The 15,199-nt window shown below is 56.4% G+C and overlaps 5 protein-coding genes across 5 annotated transcripts; 4 read left to right on the top strand and 1 right to left on the bottom strand.

The window, feature by feature from the left end:
• Positions 1–2,102: 2,102 nt before the first annotated feature.
• Positions 2,103–3,428, top strand: COL26b_009309 (uncharacterized protein; the record flags this gene model as incomplete). Its single annotated transcript, XM_053182040.1, has 1 exon — positions 2,103–3,428. One exon carries the CDS (start codon positions 2,103–2,105, stop codon positions 3,426–3,428), a length of 1,326 nt encoding a protein of 441 aa, XP_053034047.1.
• A 158-nt stretch (positions 3,429–3,586) lies between these two features.
• COL26b_009308 (uncharacterized protein) lies at positions 3,587–4,834 on the bottom strand (the record flags this gene model as incomplete). Its single annotated transcript, XM_053182039.1, has 1 exon — positions 3,587–4,834. One exon carries the CDS (start codon positions 4,832–4,834, stop codon positions 3,587–3,589), a length of 1,248 nt encoding a protein of 415 aa, XP_053034046.1.
• A 2,849-nt stretch (positions 4,835–7,683) lies between these two features.
• Positions 7,684–9,571, top strand: COL26b_009307 (uncharacterized protein; the record flags this gene model as incomplete). The annotated part of the gene is made up of 2 exons (XM_053182038.1): positions 7,684–9,319; positions 9,543–9,571. The coding sequence occupies 2 exons, from the start codon at positions 7,684–7,686 to the stop codon at positions 9,569–9,571; spliced, it is 1,665 nt and encodes a 554-aa protein (XP_053034045.1).
• Positions 9,572–10,547: 976 nt separating this feature from the next.
• COL26b_009306 (uncharacterized protein) lies at positions 10,548–12,955 on the top strand (the record flags this gene model as incomplete). Its single annotated transcript, XM_053182037.1, has 3 exons — positions 10,548–11,393; positions 11,458–12,744; positions 12,833–12,955. The coding sequence occupies 3 exons, from the start codon at positions 10,548–10,550 to the stop codon at positions 12,953–12,955; spliced, it is 2,256 nt and encodes a 751-aa protein (XP_053034044.1).
• Positions 12,956–13,813: 858 nt separating this feature from the next.
• COL26b_009305 (uncharacterized protein) lies at positions 13,814–14,979 on the top strand (the record flags this gene model as incomplete). Its single annotated transcript, XM_053182036.1, has 3 exons — positions 13,814–14,062; positions 14,127–14,193; positions 14,249–14,979. 3 exons carry the CDS (start codon positions 13,814–13,816, stop codon positions 14,977–14,979), a joined length of 1,047 nt encoding a protein of 348 aa, XP_053034043.1.
• Between the last annotated feature and the right edge of the window lie 220 nt (positions 14,980–15,199).

The raw sequence follows: 15,199 nt of genomic DNA, 5'->3' as shown, positions 1-15,199 counted from the left end.
GAAGGAGATTTATACGACCATGCCGGGCATCTCGACCAGGGCTGCGTTCAGTAACGGTGAGATCATTGAGGAGCCCGGAAAGGTGCTGCTGAGTGAGTGAGTGGAATGAATGAGATGGAATGGATCCTGGTCCTGGCCCTGGTAGCGGGAGCCGGGTGCAAGCAGTGGCAGCCAGCCCACTTTTACCCCCCGGTCCCTCCGACGGACTCCGACGTCACTGGCCGTTGTTTTCTGGGCCCTAACGACCGCCGCCCACACGCTATTCGCACTGGACCACCAGCCGGCGACCAGCCCAGAGGCGAGCAACCACGCGGCGCGGGGCCTAGGCCTTCTTTGTCTTCCCCACATTCAGCAAGCCTGCTTTTCTCTCTCTCTTTCGTGCCTGGCGGCTCTGCTCTACGTCATGACGTTGGACGAACAGCCTCCAGGCATACATGATCATCGGCAGGCAAACGTGTTGCGGCTCTCGCGATTGGTGACCACTCTCTCCCGATGGCATTGCTGAAAATTTCCGGGGGGGCCCCAAGGTACCGAATGCGCTGGATTGGTCGAGAATCTCGGCAGTCTGATGATCGCTACGTAAGGCCCGTCTTGATGCTGTGCTATGCGACCACAACAGACCGAGCATCGCAATGTCTCTAGATTGTGCTGCTTCGAGCGTCAATCAGGTTTGCGGCGCGAGGCATCTTCATGCGGGGGGATGGTTGACGCCATCATTCAGCCGTTCGGTTCACTGGGGGAACTTTTCGTATTCGTTCATCTGACGACCGCGGCACGTAATCAGTTCGGACGGTGCCTGTGCGCAGAAGGTGGTGCTTATTTTGCGATGATAGGCTTGGCGATTACTTTAGCATTTCTGCTCGAGAACTCAATCTCAGCTTCGTTGAGGCTGAAAGTGAACTGAAAGGCGAAGTTGGGCTGTACGAAGCAAACAAAGGAGGCTGTTTCTTCGGGGCATAACACATAATTCCCCGGTCGATCGCCATGCAGGCACGGCAGCCATTGCAATGCTACCCGCCCATCCCCCGTCCTTGGCGCTCTCCAGGGCTGGGTGCGACCGATGGATATGAGGTTGGACGGAGCAAACAGTCCGCGCTGCGGTGGGAAATGCAACCTGCTGTCTGAAGTGCTGTCTCCTTCTTCAATCAGTCGGCCAAACGCAGAGCGAGGAAACGAGGAATTTTATGTTTATGATCCGATGCACCAAAGCCCTCGGAATGCTTGCGCAGAGGCAACGCTTCAACCCGAGAAATGCGACTGCACCCAGCGAGGAAATAGTGGCACAGCAACAAAACACAGTGAGACATCCGTCTAGGGTGGGTGAATAAAGTTTCACAAATTCCAGCGGGGGCTGCTGGCATACATAGCTCCCAACCCAGCCAACACTCCATATGGCTGTTCTTAGAAAAGGCCAAGGCAGCCCGCAGAAAATTCATCGCTGCGGCAGTCGTGATAGAGGGAAAATTGTCCTGCCTCACGTACAACAAGCGCGGCTTTTGCGTCAAGTGCACGCAAAAGCCCCAGTCGCGCGGGTGTGAACAACTGACACCGCGCAGCAAAGACCTGGATGAAACATTTCCGGCTCCCGGGTCCGGGTCCGACTCACAGACCTAATCGTAGCCGCAAGCGACCCCTCCGAGTCTTTCTCGGTCTCCGACCCCCTTGCCGAGACTGCGTCAATGGAGCCACTCCGGCGCCCCAGCCCCCGCAAACCGCCCGTACGGCCCGCATCCCCGGCTCGCGGTACCGGCGAGCTACCTTAGGTGAATGAACACCAGCCGTCTCTCCCACCGGACCAGCGCATCAAAGACAACGATGAATCCGCAAGTTTAATTGGTGTTTAACTCAACGGCGTTGACTTCCTCACCTATGAGAGCTTGCGACGTGAGTGGGAACGCTGAGCGCATTTGCGCAAGTTGACCCATCCTCCCTCCCATGCACCGCTTGACACGTCGGAGGCAAGCCAGCAAGGTTCTCATCTCTGAACCCCCGACCCCGGCGGTCGGCAGCACTTCAAAGTACCGTCACCGCCTCCGTCACCCATCACCACCACAAACGCCGCAACCACCGTGAACTTTTCCCACCACGCAACACCGACTGCCATGACCATCCGGCGCCACGGCACAATGCTCTCCCCGCGCGCCCTCGCCACCGCCGCCCAGCTCGCGCTCCCCTTCCGCTTCGCCCCGCCGCAGACGTACCACCCGGCCTCCAACCCCGACGGCCTCATCTCCTTCGCGCTCGCCTCCAACGCGCTCGTCCTGCCCGCTGTCGCCGCCGTCGCCGCCTGCACGCCGCTACGCGAGGACGTCTTCACGTACGGCTACAGCACCGCCGGCGGCGCGCGGCTGCGGTCTGCGCTTGCGGCGCACCTGAATCTGAGCTTCAACCCGTGTTTTGAGATTACGAGCGAGCATGTGCAGCTCGCGAGCGGCGCGACGGCGGTGCAGCACGTGCTTGCGTTCGCGCTGGCCTCGCGCGGCGAGGGGATCTTGACGAGCCGGCCGGTGTATGGGCGCTTCGAGCTCGATTTCGGGAACGAGATGGGCGTGGAGGTGGTGTATGCCGAGACGACACCGGAGAACTGTTTCGACGCGGACGTGGTGGACCGGTTCGAGGAGGCCGTGGCGCGGGCGGCGGAGCGGGGTGTGAAGGTGCGCGCTGTGATGATTGTGAATCCGAATAACCCCCTGGGACGGTGCTACCCGCGCGAGACGCTGGTCGAGATCATGAAGTTCTGCGGGAGGCATAGGATTCACCTGATTAGCGATGAGATCTACGGGCTGTCGGTATTTTCGGACGATCTCACGACGTTTACCTCGGTGCTTTCGATCACGCCGGAGGAGGGGATGATCGATCCCGACCTGGTGCATGTGGAGTACGGGCTGGCCAAGGACTTTGCGGCGCCTGGGCTGAGGCTTGGAGCGTTGGTGTCGAGGAACCGGGCGCTGCATGATGCGTTCAAGAGTGTGGTGAGGTTCCACTCGCCCGCGGGGCCATCTGTGGCGATTGCGTCGACCATGTTGGAGGATCGGGCGTGGCATGACGAGTTCATTGCGCTCTCGAGGGGGAAGCTCAAGGGGGCGTATGAGTTTGCCACGGGGATGTTGAGGAGCTTGGGGATTGATTATCTAGAGGCGAATGCTGGGTACTTTGTGTACATCAACTTAGGGCCGTGGTTGCCACCCAAGGAGTCTGGGACCGATCAGGAGAGGGAGTTTGCGTTGGCAGAGAAACTCGTGGACAACGGGGTGTTTTTGCATCCCGGGGAGGAGCATTGCCTTGAGCCTGGATGGTTCCGCGTCGTTTATTCGCAGGACGAGGGGATTGTTAGAGAAGGTATGAGGAGGATCGGACAAGCATTGAATGGCGTACCGTGGGCAGCGCCCAAAGTCAACGTCCAAAGATTCAACGTGCAGGGTACATAGCTTCACGCAGCGGATTAATGATGAAAGAATGAATCTATGTTCAGGTGAATAAAAATGTACAACGCCCCAGACGGGATTAAGAAATTAAGCAATAAAGTCATGTACATGCTCGCCGGTCGTGACTTTCGAATCTCATGGGCTCGCTCTCATTCCAGCTTCTACCAGTAGGTCTTCTGGAAGCGGCGGTTGAACTGTCGGCCGGGGCGAGGGCCCTTGGGACCACCGCGGGGAGGCTTGGGGCCACCGTGACCGTTACCGCGGCTGGGGGTCTTGGTCTGGTTGTAGGTCTCCCACTCGTACGAGGCGAACATGAAGGGGCCGACGCCCTTGTAGTCGTTGGCGGCCAGCTCGACACCGGTGTAGTACTCGAAGCTGGCGTCGCTGTTTAGGGAGCCGACATAGACGGTGCCCTCCCAGTTGACGGTGCCGTTGGCGTTCTCGGTGACGAAGTCGGTGAGCTTCTGGTAGCCCTTGGCCGCGGCGGGGAAGAACTTCTGCTCGGGGATGAGGCCGAGCTTGGTGCCCTTGAGGAGGGCAAAGGTGAAGAGGGCAGAGGCGGAGGACTCAATGTAGTTGGCGGGGTTGCCGACGTAGTAGGGGTCCATGATGAGGTACCAGCCGCCGGAAGCGTCCTGGGAGTTCTTGAGGCCGTCGGCAAGGGTGATGAAGTAGTTGCTCAGCTTCTCAATGCCGGGGTGGCCGCGGGGCAGGAGCTGGATGACCTCGAGGAGGGCGACGGCGTACCAGCCGACGGCACGGGACCAGATGAGAGGAGAGGCACCGGTCTCAGAGTGCGCCCAGACGGCGGTCTTGGTCTCATCGAAGCCGTGGTACAGGAGGTTGAGGGTGGTGTTGCGGGTGCGGCGGTCGATGACGTCGAACTGGTTGATAATGTCGTTCCAGGCGGTGTTGTTCTTCTTGTCGAAGAGGGAGGTCCACTTGGCGTAGAAGGTGTCGGCCATGAAGATGCCGTCGAGCCACATCTGGTGGTCGTAGATGGGGTGACGGTGGACGAAGCCGCCCTCGTCGGTACGGGGGTGGTGGGCAAGCTCGTCGCGGATGATCTTGGCGGCGGTCTTGTACTTCTCCTCGCCGGTGTGCTCGTACCACCAGAGGAGGTTGTTGCCGATGCGGTACTCGTCGAGGGAGTAGCTGCCAGACTTCCAGTTGGGAATGCTGCCGTTGGAGAGGACGACGCGCTCGTCGATGCGGCCGCGGTACCAGTCGAGGACGGTCTCGTTCTTGGTCAGGGCATAGGCCGCCTGAAAGCCGTCGTAGAGGACAGCCTTGGTGTAGTGGTAGGGCTTCTTGTTGTCGATCTCGTGCTGGGTGAAGGAGTCGGCGGTCCAGGCCAGGTAAGGGCCGGCAGCCGCCGCGGCGGTCGCGAAGAAGAGAACGGACTTCATTGTCGCTGCGTTCTTGGTTGTCTTAAAGAGTGACTGATCGAACGGTGTCGAGTTGGAAAGATTTTTTTTGAGTGACGGCAGCGTGAGTGAACCGAAGCTGAGTCGCCAAACTGGGCAAACGTTGGTCACTGCTGGGAAGACGCGTCCTTATATCGAGATCGGAATCAAGCCGGTTCGGTAGCACCAGCGGTGGCCATGGTGTTGGCGGATGTGGCCCCGGGAGGGTCGGGGTGATTAGGGACGACGGTGGGGGTGTTTGCCAAGTTCTTGCTCGCCCCAGTTCCCTATCAATGATCACCGAGCGAGCAAATGAGCATGGCCAGATGCGAGTAAGACGGGGTTTGCAGAAGTTGCGGTCTTGGGGACGGGGTGTACGGGGGTCAGTCATGGACCGGGGGCAGCAAGATCCAGGAACCGGTGCTCCATCTTGACCATGTCGGCGATTCTACCATGCGGCTATCAGCACGTCCGCGGGTGATCAGCGAAGAATTGTTTGGCAACAGGTATCGTTGCATTGAACCCCCGAGGGTCATCTCCGCCCATGGCAGCCGGAGGATGGAAAAATAAGGTCCGGATCCAGTCGTGGGCTGCGTCTTGTTGAGGCTCCCCGCTGCGACTCTTGGCGAACGTCTTGGCACGCCGCAAGAAAATGAGAAAGGCCGCGGGCAGAATTGGCAGAATTGCAACATACCCGGCGGATGGCAGTCAGCACACCTTCTCGATCAGTTTAAACTTATGGGCCTTGTGCCGCAGGTAAAGGCCAACCGTTGGCAGCGGGCGGTGAAAAGGGCATCTGATGGGCGTCGTAATTCGCCAATTCGCGGTGTTGGTGCCACCGCGGGCGTGATGTGGGCATCCTGTGCCTTGCGCCATGCGTATTCGCCTCTCTCCCTTCATCTCTCTCCAATCCGCTGTGCCTGACGGTCAATAAACGAATAAACGACCCCACGTGGAATGCGACTCTGGCTGCACTCGTGCGATTTATTGAGGTCTTGGTGTTGGCCGCATGCGGGCTTCTCGAGGCATACGGATATGATTGACGCCCTTGGGACGGGCCAACGGGCCTGGAGGCGCGCCGAGCCGGACAAACTGCTCAGTCGAGAGAGATACGTAAACTGTAAGTTCGTCCCGTGCGGAATTCCCACCAACAGAGCGGCGTTGTGGGTTCTGGGCTTTTCTGCAGAGATGCCTGAATATTGGTCCATGTTGCGCAATCTGAGGCGATTTCCTCGACGAGTCCTGCAATCAGTCGAGTCTGATCCAAGTGCAATTTCTGCCCAGGTCCGTACCTCAAGCGAGCAAATGGGATGGCCTTGTCCAGTGTTGGTGGCAAACGACGTTGAAATAAACCATGACCGTTGACAGAGGCCATCAAGTTGAGACGAAGCCGATCGTGGACGGCGCGGGCATCCGAACAAAGGGCCAGTCAGGACAATAACAAGGACATTGTCGAAGTCTTGGCTCCCGACCAATGCGACTTTGGCCGGTTGATTCCGAGAGAACAGACAAAGGATGTCTTCTCCGCATGAGCATCATCCAGGGCCTGTTTCAAGATGAAAAGCAATTGTCGATTCCATTTGGCATTTGGTGGTGGTGCCAAGACTTTCTGGCTGAGATTGGGGGTGACGGGCTGAGCCACGCCCACCGAAGGCCTGCCGGGGGTGTGCTGCACAATAAAAAACAAAGGAGGGCGCCCGTCTGCTGAGATTCTTCGATCCACATGGGCAGAAAATGGCGAGAGACCAGCGCGACGAGTCGTTGCTTTTTGCGTCGGCTGACAACCGGCATGGTGGGAGGACGTGGCTGACGTATATACTATAAAATTTCGAGCGACGGCTAGCCTTTTTTCGACGTGCAGTCAAAAAGCGAAAACGACGATGAAATAAGGTGCCAACGACAGATGGACCGTCGAAACCTTGTGTAGGGAGCCCATGTTCTACCTAAATCGAGGAAACAAAAGGGGGTTCGGTTTTGTGCCTGAGGTGAGGTGCGTTTTCCAATTTTTTAGATTCTGTCGCGCAGCGTCGGGGATCATCCGCCCCTGAAAGAGACAAACTCCGTTGGACTTGCTGAATCAGCGTCCAGATGCGGTAGATAGTGGATCTGCATTCTTATCGGGACTTAGCGCCAAAAGCGAGCCGTTCTGTGGGGTGCTGCAGCCTGGAGAGAGGGCCGTCGCTGCAGGGACGCTGCACTGTGAATGACGGCAGAGGTCTCACCTGGTGGTCCAAGCTCCTTCGTGTCACTCACCTGTCAACTGAACGGCCGCGGCAGGTATTGACCTCCAGGTATCTTACAGCGTTCACCTCCCTAAAACACGGACCGGAACATCTTGCAAACCAATCAGGAGCAGGGTTCGATCCTGCCGGTGCAACATCACCAGGGGTTTAACAACCGATTTAGAGCTCCATTGAAAGGAACAGGCAACAGCTGGCGCGAGCTTGAGACACCACGAGACGATTGGATGCCGTGAGGCTATTCTGAATCACCGACTCGACTTCATCTCCGTCTACAGATACCTAGGTAGGTAAGGTACCTTGACAAGAGACTGACCTACTGCTTCCTGTGGAAAGCGCGTCCAGTAACGCCCCCGCTTGACGGTTCCTGCCTAAACTTTACATCTCAACCTTTTAGGAAAGCACGCCTTAACTCAAGCTCTCAGCCGCGCCTTCCTCGCTTTGACCTTCAACTCAACTTCATCTCTACCTTCTTCTTCTCCATCGTCGTCGGTACTGCTCTCATTATCCTTCTCTACCGCTGCCGCTCCTCGCCGGGCCTGTCGCCCCTTTCTGTCGTCGCTCTCGTCGTCCTTTGGCGTCCTCCGGCGTCGTCTCCATACCATCGCCACCATGTCGCAACCGGCAACCACGCTGCCGTCGCGGCCGTCGTCGCCTACAACCCCCTTCAGCAAGGTGCCGATCGAGGTCCTCCTACGTATATCCTCGTACCTGACGACGCCCGAACTGGGCAATCTTCGATTGACGTGCAAGTCCATCGAACAATCCCTGTTCAACACCTTCATGAGAGAGTTCTTCACCAAGCGGCAGTTCATGCTCACAGAACAGAGCTTGCAAGCCCTGGTCGATATCAGCAACTCTCGTCTGAGCGACTGCCTCGACCACGTGGTAATAGGGCTCGATTTCTTCGACTACCGCCGTTTCTCGCCCATGGAAGTGGCCCAAGAGAACGCCTACCGCCAGGCCTACGCGGACCATCGCACCCTTGTCAGCAGTGGCCAGGATGTAGTAATGCTCACCGAGGCCTTCCGGAATCTGAAGAACCTCCAAACCGTCGGAATTCGAGACTATCACTCACGCGAGCGTGAGCATCGTGATGGCTTCGGCGCCACCTGGGCAAGCTATGGAGCTACTACCATCCGCAAGGAGACCGGCGTTGACCTTTTGGCGAAAACCAATACTCAAGAAGCCCAGGAATACGCCAATAAAGTCATGATCACCCTATTCACAGCTCTTGGCAACGCCGGGGCCCGCCCAAAGACATTCGAAATGCTCCGTCGACAATCGTGCATCCCCAACGACAATGCCTTCAACCTCTTCACCAATTACCTTAAGCCTAAGGTCGTCCCTGTCCTTGAGGGTCTCCAGACGTTTATCCTGGTTGCAAACGTCGGATCCGGTCCTAATAGAGGCATCGCTGTCCCCATCCCTGGCCAACCGACGCAGAAGGATCACAATCGCTACGACTACCTGTTGTGCCACTTCCTCACGCACCTCACGAATGTCAAGCATCTACGCATCAACTTCTTTAACGCACGTGGCGGTATTGAAAAGCTACTGAACTGGCTGTCGTCGCCGTCGCCGTCGCCGTCGCCGCCGTTGTTGTCGTCGTCGTCGTCGGCGGCGGCATCCCCGTTGAAGTCGCACCCGCACCCGCACCCGTCGTCGCCGTCTCCGTCGTTGCCATCGTCGGCAACGTTGACGCCTCCCGCCACTGCGCCGATGTTAGCACTTCCGCCGTCCCCAAGCTTTGCTTACCTAGAGGAGCTTAATTTTGGCTTCTGCGATGTCGAAACCAAGGCTCTCCTTGACGTTGTGCGCAAATTTGCCGCTAAACTTAAGAGGCTTGAGCTGTACCGGGTCACCCTCATTAACCGTCAACCACATAATCCCAACGACACTGGCGATGATTTTCGTGCCCGTTATAAGTTCAATGTGTGGGCCAAGATGCTCAAGAGCCTTCGGGAAGTCCCTGGGCTGGATTTAGAGCACATTAAGATCGCCCTACCCAACCAGATCTCAGCTGGAATGCATGCCCGCGTGTCATTCTATGGGAAGGGCAGCAACGAAAAGGAGGCCCCTGCGCAAGAATACACCGGTATTGACTGGAAGCACTATGTGGGCGAATTGGCTCAGCGCGTCAAACCGGACCCCCCTCCGTCCTATCCGGGCTACGACGACGACGGCGACGACGACGACGATGAGGAGGACGACGAATTCGATACCGACGTGGGCGACATGATGGATGGTAAGTTCTCTCTCTGCCCCCTCCACCCCGTGCTTCTTCCTCGTCCCTCTTCCTCGTCCTTTCTCGTCCTCCCCGTTTCCCTTGTCCTCGCCTTCCCATACCGGACCCTTCCCTTCGTCTCCTCTAACTTGCCTATGTCATCATCTTGCCTGTATCCCGTTATTCTCCCCGATCTCATCAATCACCCTTCCTCCGTTCGCTAACTCTAACACTTCCCTTTCAGATGCAGATGAGGTAGATGACGAAGAATAGAAGCACTAAGCTGACAACTCCCCAGAAGAGTTCATGATGATGAATGGCTACTATCCAGACGACATAGTAGACGACCTTGACGACTTTGAGGACATGTTGATGTTTGAAACGTATGGAGGACTTTTCGGGTGATGATGGTGGATCGCCGTAAAATAATGAGATACTGGAACATTGGCTCTGCTGATGAACGAGCGATTGTTTTGCCACCACATTGTCTAATTTCATTGCTACCTTTTACGTGAAAATTCCCCTCCTGACAATATTGAGAGATGGATGTATTCGTGAGTAGTGCGGAGGTCTGCACGTGGTCGTTGTCCCATCCCCAAGTAAGGGTCGTCTGTACTGATAACACGGTGAGGCACAGCACCTAGAGCCTCAGCTGCCTAGAACACGAATAGCTTCATTTCATCCTGGGGTGACTTCCCTCGCCGAAAGCAAAGAAAGAGGCTGGATGCCACAGGGAAAAGAGACCGTCCGGCCATGGATCTTCGCAAAAGGTCGCGACGCCATCCATGGACTCATCTCCATGGCCAGGCAGGAGGCTCCATTTGTCGGGTCTTTCCACGGCTCAAGTCGAGCTTGCGGGAGCTTGGCGGCTTCAATGGCACGTGCGCCAGGCACCAGCGGCGTTGGTGCCTGCTGTTCCATGTTGGTTGTGACGAAAGGTGCTGAAAGCGTGCACCTCCCTAGCACCTACCTGGGTAGCTCAGGTCGCGCTTTCCCTCGCTGGTAGCTTCCTCCATCTTCGTGTTGGAAAGGTACGGGCTGACGGGGTTTCTCTGACCAACACAGAAATAAAATATATTCTCGCGATCCCTTCTTCCCTCTCCTTCGTCCATCCCGTTCTGCGTTCAACTTCATCCTTATCCTACCTCACGCTGCGTACTGCACTCAATCGAACTCAATCGTACCCAGCGGTCATCCCTGTGACGTTCGCCCCTCCCTTTTCCTTGTCCCTTCTCCGCACTCGCCCACAATGCCCCCAAGAAGATCGGGCAGGACAGCTGCTGCTGCTCCAGCAGCCCCAGCAGCTCAACCCCTCGACGGAGCCTCGATCGCCATCAGCGGTACTTTCACCCAGAAGCGCGCCGAGATCGAGTCGCTTCTGACCTCGCTGGGCGCGACCATCGCCAAATCTGTCTCCAAAAAGACGACGCACCTCATCACCACCCAAGGCGATTTCAACGCGAAAACCACAAAGGTCGCGGCCGCAGAGAAGAACAACATCCCCATCGTCAGCCTGGAGTGGGCCCAGGAATGCGAGTCCACGGGGTCCAAGGCCCCTGAGGACGACTTTGCCATCACCAGCGGCAGCCAGTCCAAGATGCCCCAGCCAATGCAGACCCCTGTTCCTGCTCCTGTTCCTGCAGCCAACGGGTCCCAGAACGGAGCTTCGTCCCAGGCCAGTGCTTCACAGAACGCCTCTCAGTCGCAGCAGTCAGCCCCCGCGACCAAGGCCAACGGAAAGAAGCGCACCAAGGCCGCCGCCGCCGCCGCGCAGTCTGACAATGAGAGCGACGCGCCTCCTGAGCCCAAAAAGAAGAAGACTACTGCCAATGGCGCCGCCAAGGGAAAGAAAGCTGCTGCTGCTGCTACCGCATCTTCCGTTGATGTTGACGACAAGACCGACGTGAAAACCAATGTGAAGAAGGAAGCCGCTGATGGCCAATCCGCTAAACCCAGCAAGAAGATTGTTGTACCCGTTGACGAGGGCTGCACCGTTCCCGGCGCTGTCTATATTGCCCCCGATGGTACTATTTACGACGCGTCTCTGAACCAGACCAACGCTTCGAACAACAATAACAAGTTCTATCGCGTTCAGGTATGTTGATGTCTGCACATGCAGCCAAATTCTCGCGTACATGGACCGAAGCTGACCTTGCTAGCTCATTGAAAACGGGTCAGTCTACAAGACCTGGACCCGATGGGGCAGAGTTGGCGACCATGGCCAGAAGGCGATTCTCGGCAACGGCACTTTGGATGATGCCCTGAAGCAATTCGACAAGAAGTTCAAGGACAAGAGCGGATGGAGCTGGGCCGATCGCACCAACGACCCCAAGTCTGGCAAGTACGCTTACATCGAGCGCAATTACGAGGATTCCGACGATGAAGGTGCCGATGACGCCGATGACGCCGATGCCACCGTCAAGACCGAGGACGCCGACGAGAAGAAGCCTGACGCGATTTGCACCTTGGAGAAGCCCGTTCAGGAGCTCATGGGTCTCATCTTCAACATGGGATACTTCGCATCAGCCATGTCGTCCATGGACTATGATGCTAATAAGCTGCCCCTTGGAAAGCTCAGCAAGAACACCATTCTTCGTGGTTTCCAGTCGCTCAAGGACCTGAGTGCCTTGATCAATGACCCGTCACTTGCCGACTCCAAGTACTCCATGACTGTCGCCGCCGCGACTGAGCATCTGTCCAACCAGTTCTATTCTTTAATCCCTCACGCTTTCGGCCGCCGCCGCCCGCCCATCATCAGTTCCGGGGACATGCTCAAGAAGGAACTCGACCTCCTCGAGAGCTTGTCGGACATGAAGGCTGCCTCCGATCTTATGAAGATCGATCGCAAGACCATCTCCAATGTCCACCCCGCTGACACCCAGTACCGAAGCCTGGGAATGAACGAGATGACTCCTCTCGACCACAAGAGCAAGGAATTCAGCCTACTTTCAGATTATCTGAACGGCTCTAAGGGCTCTACGCACCATGTTAACTACAGGGTACAAGAAATCTTCCGCATCGAGCGCAACGGCGAGTTGGAACGCTTCGAGAAGAAGAAGATCCCGAATCTGAAGTCAGACCGACGTCTTCTCTGGCACGGCTCTCGTGTCACAAACTTTGGTGGTATCCTCAGCCAAGGTCTTCGAATCGCCCCTCCTGAGGCCCCCGTCACCGGATACATGTTCGGAAAGGGTATTTACCTCGCAGACATGTCATCTAAGTCTGCCAACTACTGCAACTCGTACAGCTCTGGAGGCGAGGCACTCCTCCTCCTTTGCGAGGCCGAGCTTGGCGACCCGATCCAGAAGCTCACCAACGCAAGCTACAACGCAGGTGACAGCGCTAAAGCCGGCGGTATGCTTTCGACTTGGGGCCAGGGCAGAACGGGCCCGAGCAAGTGGATGGACGCCAGCGCCGTTCACCCTTCGCTTAAGGGCATTCAGATGGTAAGTCACTGCTAGCTCGCGGCTGCTGCATCCTTTTTGCAGTCGTTATGTTATCGTTGTTGAGCAGATTGTGCTAACCTACCTGTAGCCTGACACGACCGTCACTCCTGGCGACACCAACGTCCAACATGCAGGCCTCTACTACAACGAATTCATCGTCTACGATGTGGCTCAAGTTCGTCTCCGCTACCTGTTCCGAGTCAAGATGTAGACCTCGATCAGGTCGTAGCGTACACAACCGCGAGATGATACTGAGGTATTAGATGTGGTGAAAACGACACAGAACTCGACGTAGTTGCGGCGCTATGAATGGATTTAGTGGAAATGGGTCCTGCACGTATTTCCGAGGTTTCATTTTGTTGTAAAGCTTGCTATGATGGGTAATGGGGTGCAGGTACTGGCGTTAGGTAGTGTGCAGCTAAAAGGGCCAATTCGACTTGCTTAACTCTTGAACTATCTACGGTCATTAATGTACACGCGGACTGACACAGTCTTCCGAGTCTTGAGCCTTGTAGTTGCTTTTCTTGAACCTGATGTGCAATGCTGAGATTTAGCGCCATATTTGCGAAGCCCCAGATAGCTTGCCTAGATCAATTTACGAGAGTTGGTCCAACAAAATAAGTAGCCCGGCGATGCGGTCGCTGGCAGGGGCCACGTTTGGTTCGCGGAGCAGACTTTACAAGGGTTTAGCGCGCGACTGCGCAGCAATTGTATGCCAAGTCGTTGGTTCGGTGCCATCCGCGGCGGCTAAGTTACGACCCGACATTCATAAGTCAAGGGGTTGCCGGCGAACAACACGGCCCACAGCTCATGCTCCTCTTCCACTGGCACTTCTCTTTAGACCTCAGCTACAGCTTTCTTAGAAGCCATGCGCATTTTCCCACTCAACCGTCTCTGGCGCCGGTCCAGCAAATCAGCCTCTCGGCCCTCTCCCACAGCTGAACCCAAGAGATCGCGAGGGCAACACGAGCCGCAGACGTTCGAGACGGAGTTTGTCTATCATGGCATTGACTTTCAGAGGATGTTTGAACGCTTTCACCCGGACTTTGAAGAACTTTTCTTTACAATCATGGAGGCCTTTGATGGTTTGTCGGAAGATAATATGAAGGATAGGACACAGGAAGTTGTGGGCGCAGCACAGAAAGCTTGGGTTTCATACGTCGAGGAGGCGCAGAAAGACAATGAACCCGGCCAACGAGTGGAGATGTGGGAGTTCTGGGACATTTATACGCGGATGGTCAGCTGCGTGCCATATCGTCACATTGGGCAGCGATTGCTCACCGACGTTGTGCTGGAGCTGGAGATCATTGGAGAGGAGGTGAGATGCCTGCGGAGGGATTATGCGTGTCTATGTTTCAACGCTAATTTATTCGATCTCGTAGACTGAGGACTCGGCGTGGAAGGACTTGCCTGAGCTTGGACAGACATTGAGAGAGGGGTGGAATGACGGTGAGACTTCCCTACGTAAAGCTGTAGCCGATGTTTTCCTAACAACTGGGGATAGATCCAACGCGTACGGATCTCTCCATGGACGGATGTACTCTGGAGCATTGGCTCAGTTTCAACGCCTGGTTCGCGCGCCTGGTTGGGAGCGGGCCGAAGCGAGCACTGAATCTCATGCTGTGGTCGATAAAGGAGGGTCTCGAAAAGAACCTAGAGAAGCTCGCAGGGGACCTGGAGAGCGAGAGGAAAAGGCGCAAGGGAGAGTTTGAAGAGGATCTGAAGGAGAGGGAGCAGCAAAGAACGAAGGCCGAGCTGTTGTGGATGCAGGAACATGGGCTGGAGTGTGCCTCTCGGAGTTGTGTGGACAGTGAGCCGACGAAAGAGGACGAAGCCGCCAGAGCGCAACCGGCTGCGACGCCCGAGGGTCCGCCTGACGAGGCATTTGAGGGCACTGGGGAACATGCAGAGAAGGACGCGAAGGTGTTGTGCCCCGAAGCGGTGACGAGAGTCGCCGTCGCTGCGGAGTATTTCATCCACGCGGCACCAGTGATCTTGGAGGAGAGCCTGATCTGGCACACTCGCGGCCCTTTCGATGACCAAGAGCAGCGGATCTACCGAGCAGGACCGCTGTTTGCGGGCACTTTCGGATTTAACCTGGAGAGATGGGGATTCTGGAAGAGGCGGTTGGGGGAGTTGAAGAGTCAACTTGGAGACGAAGAGGTGGAGAGGAATGTGGACGAAGCGTTGGAAAAGATGAGTGCCGTTGAAGTGGCTGTAGCTAGACATCTGTAGTATACTCTTGAGAGAACCCTCAGTTGAAACGGTGCTTGCATTCACATGGCTTGCGTCATATCACGACCTTCACTATTCATTTGGGGAACAACTTGAGCAACAGCACCAATCTGTATTCATCGAATAACTCTGCCTCGTGTACAAAGTAAAGTTGCGTTAGGAAGTGAATTCTAAAACTCAATATCAATCCCAGCATCGCGTCTTCCACCGTCGTCAATCT

This window comes from Colletotrichum chrysophilum, assembly GCF_026319265.1.
Source record: "Colletotrichum chrysophilum strain AFK26 chromosome Unknown scaffold_88, whole genome shotgun sequence".
Classification (NCBI taxonomy): domain Eukaryota; kingdom Fungi; phylum Ascomycota; class Sordariomycetes; order Glomerellales; family Glomerellaceae; genus Colletotrichum; species Colletotrichum chrysophilum.
Note: the sequence above shows the minus strand (reverse complement) of the source record. Positions and strands in the feature narration are given on the sequence as shown.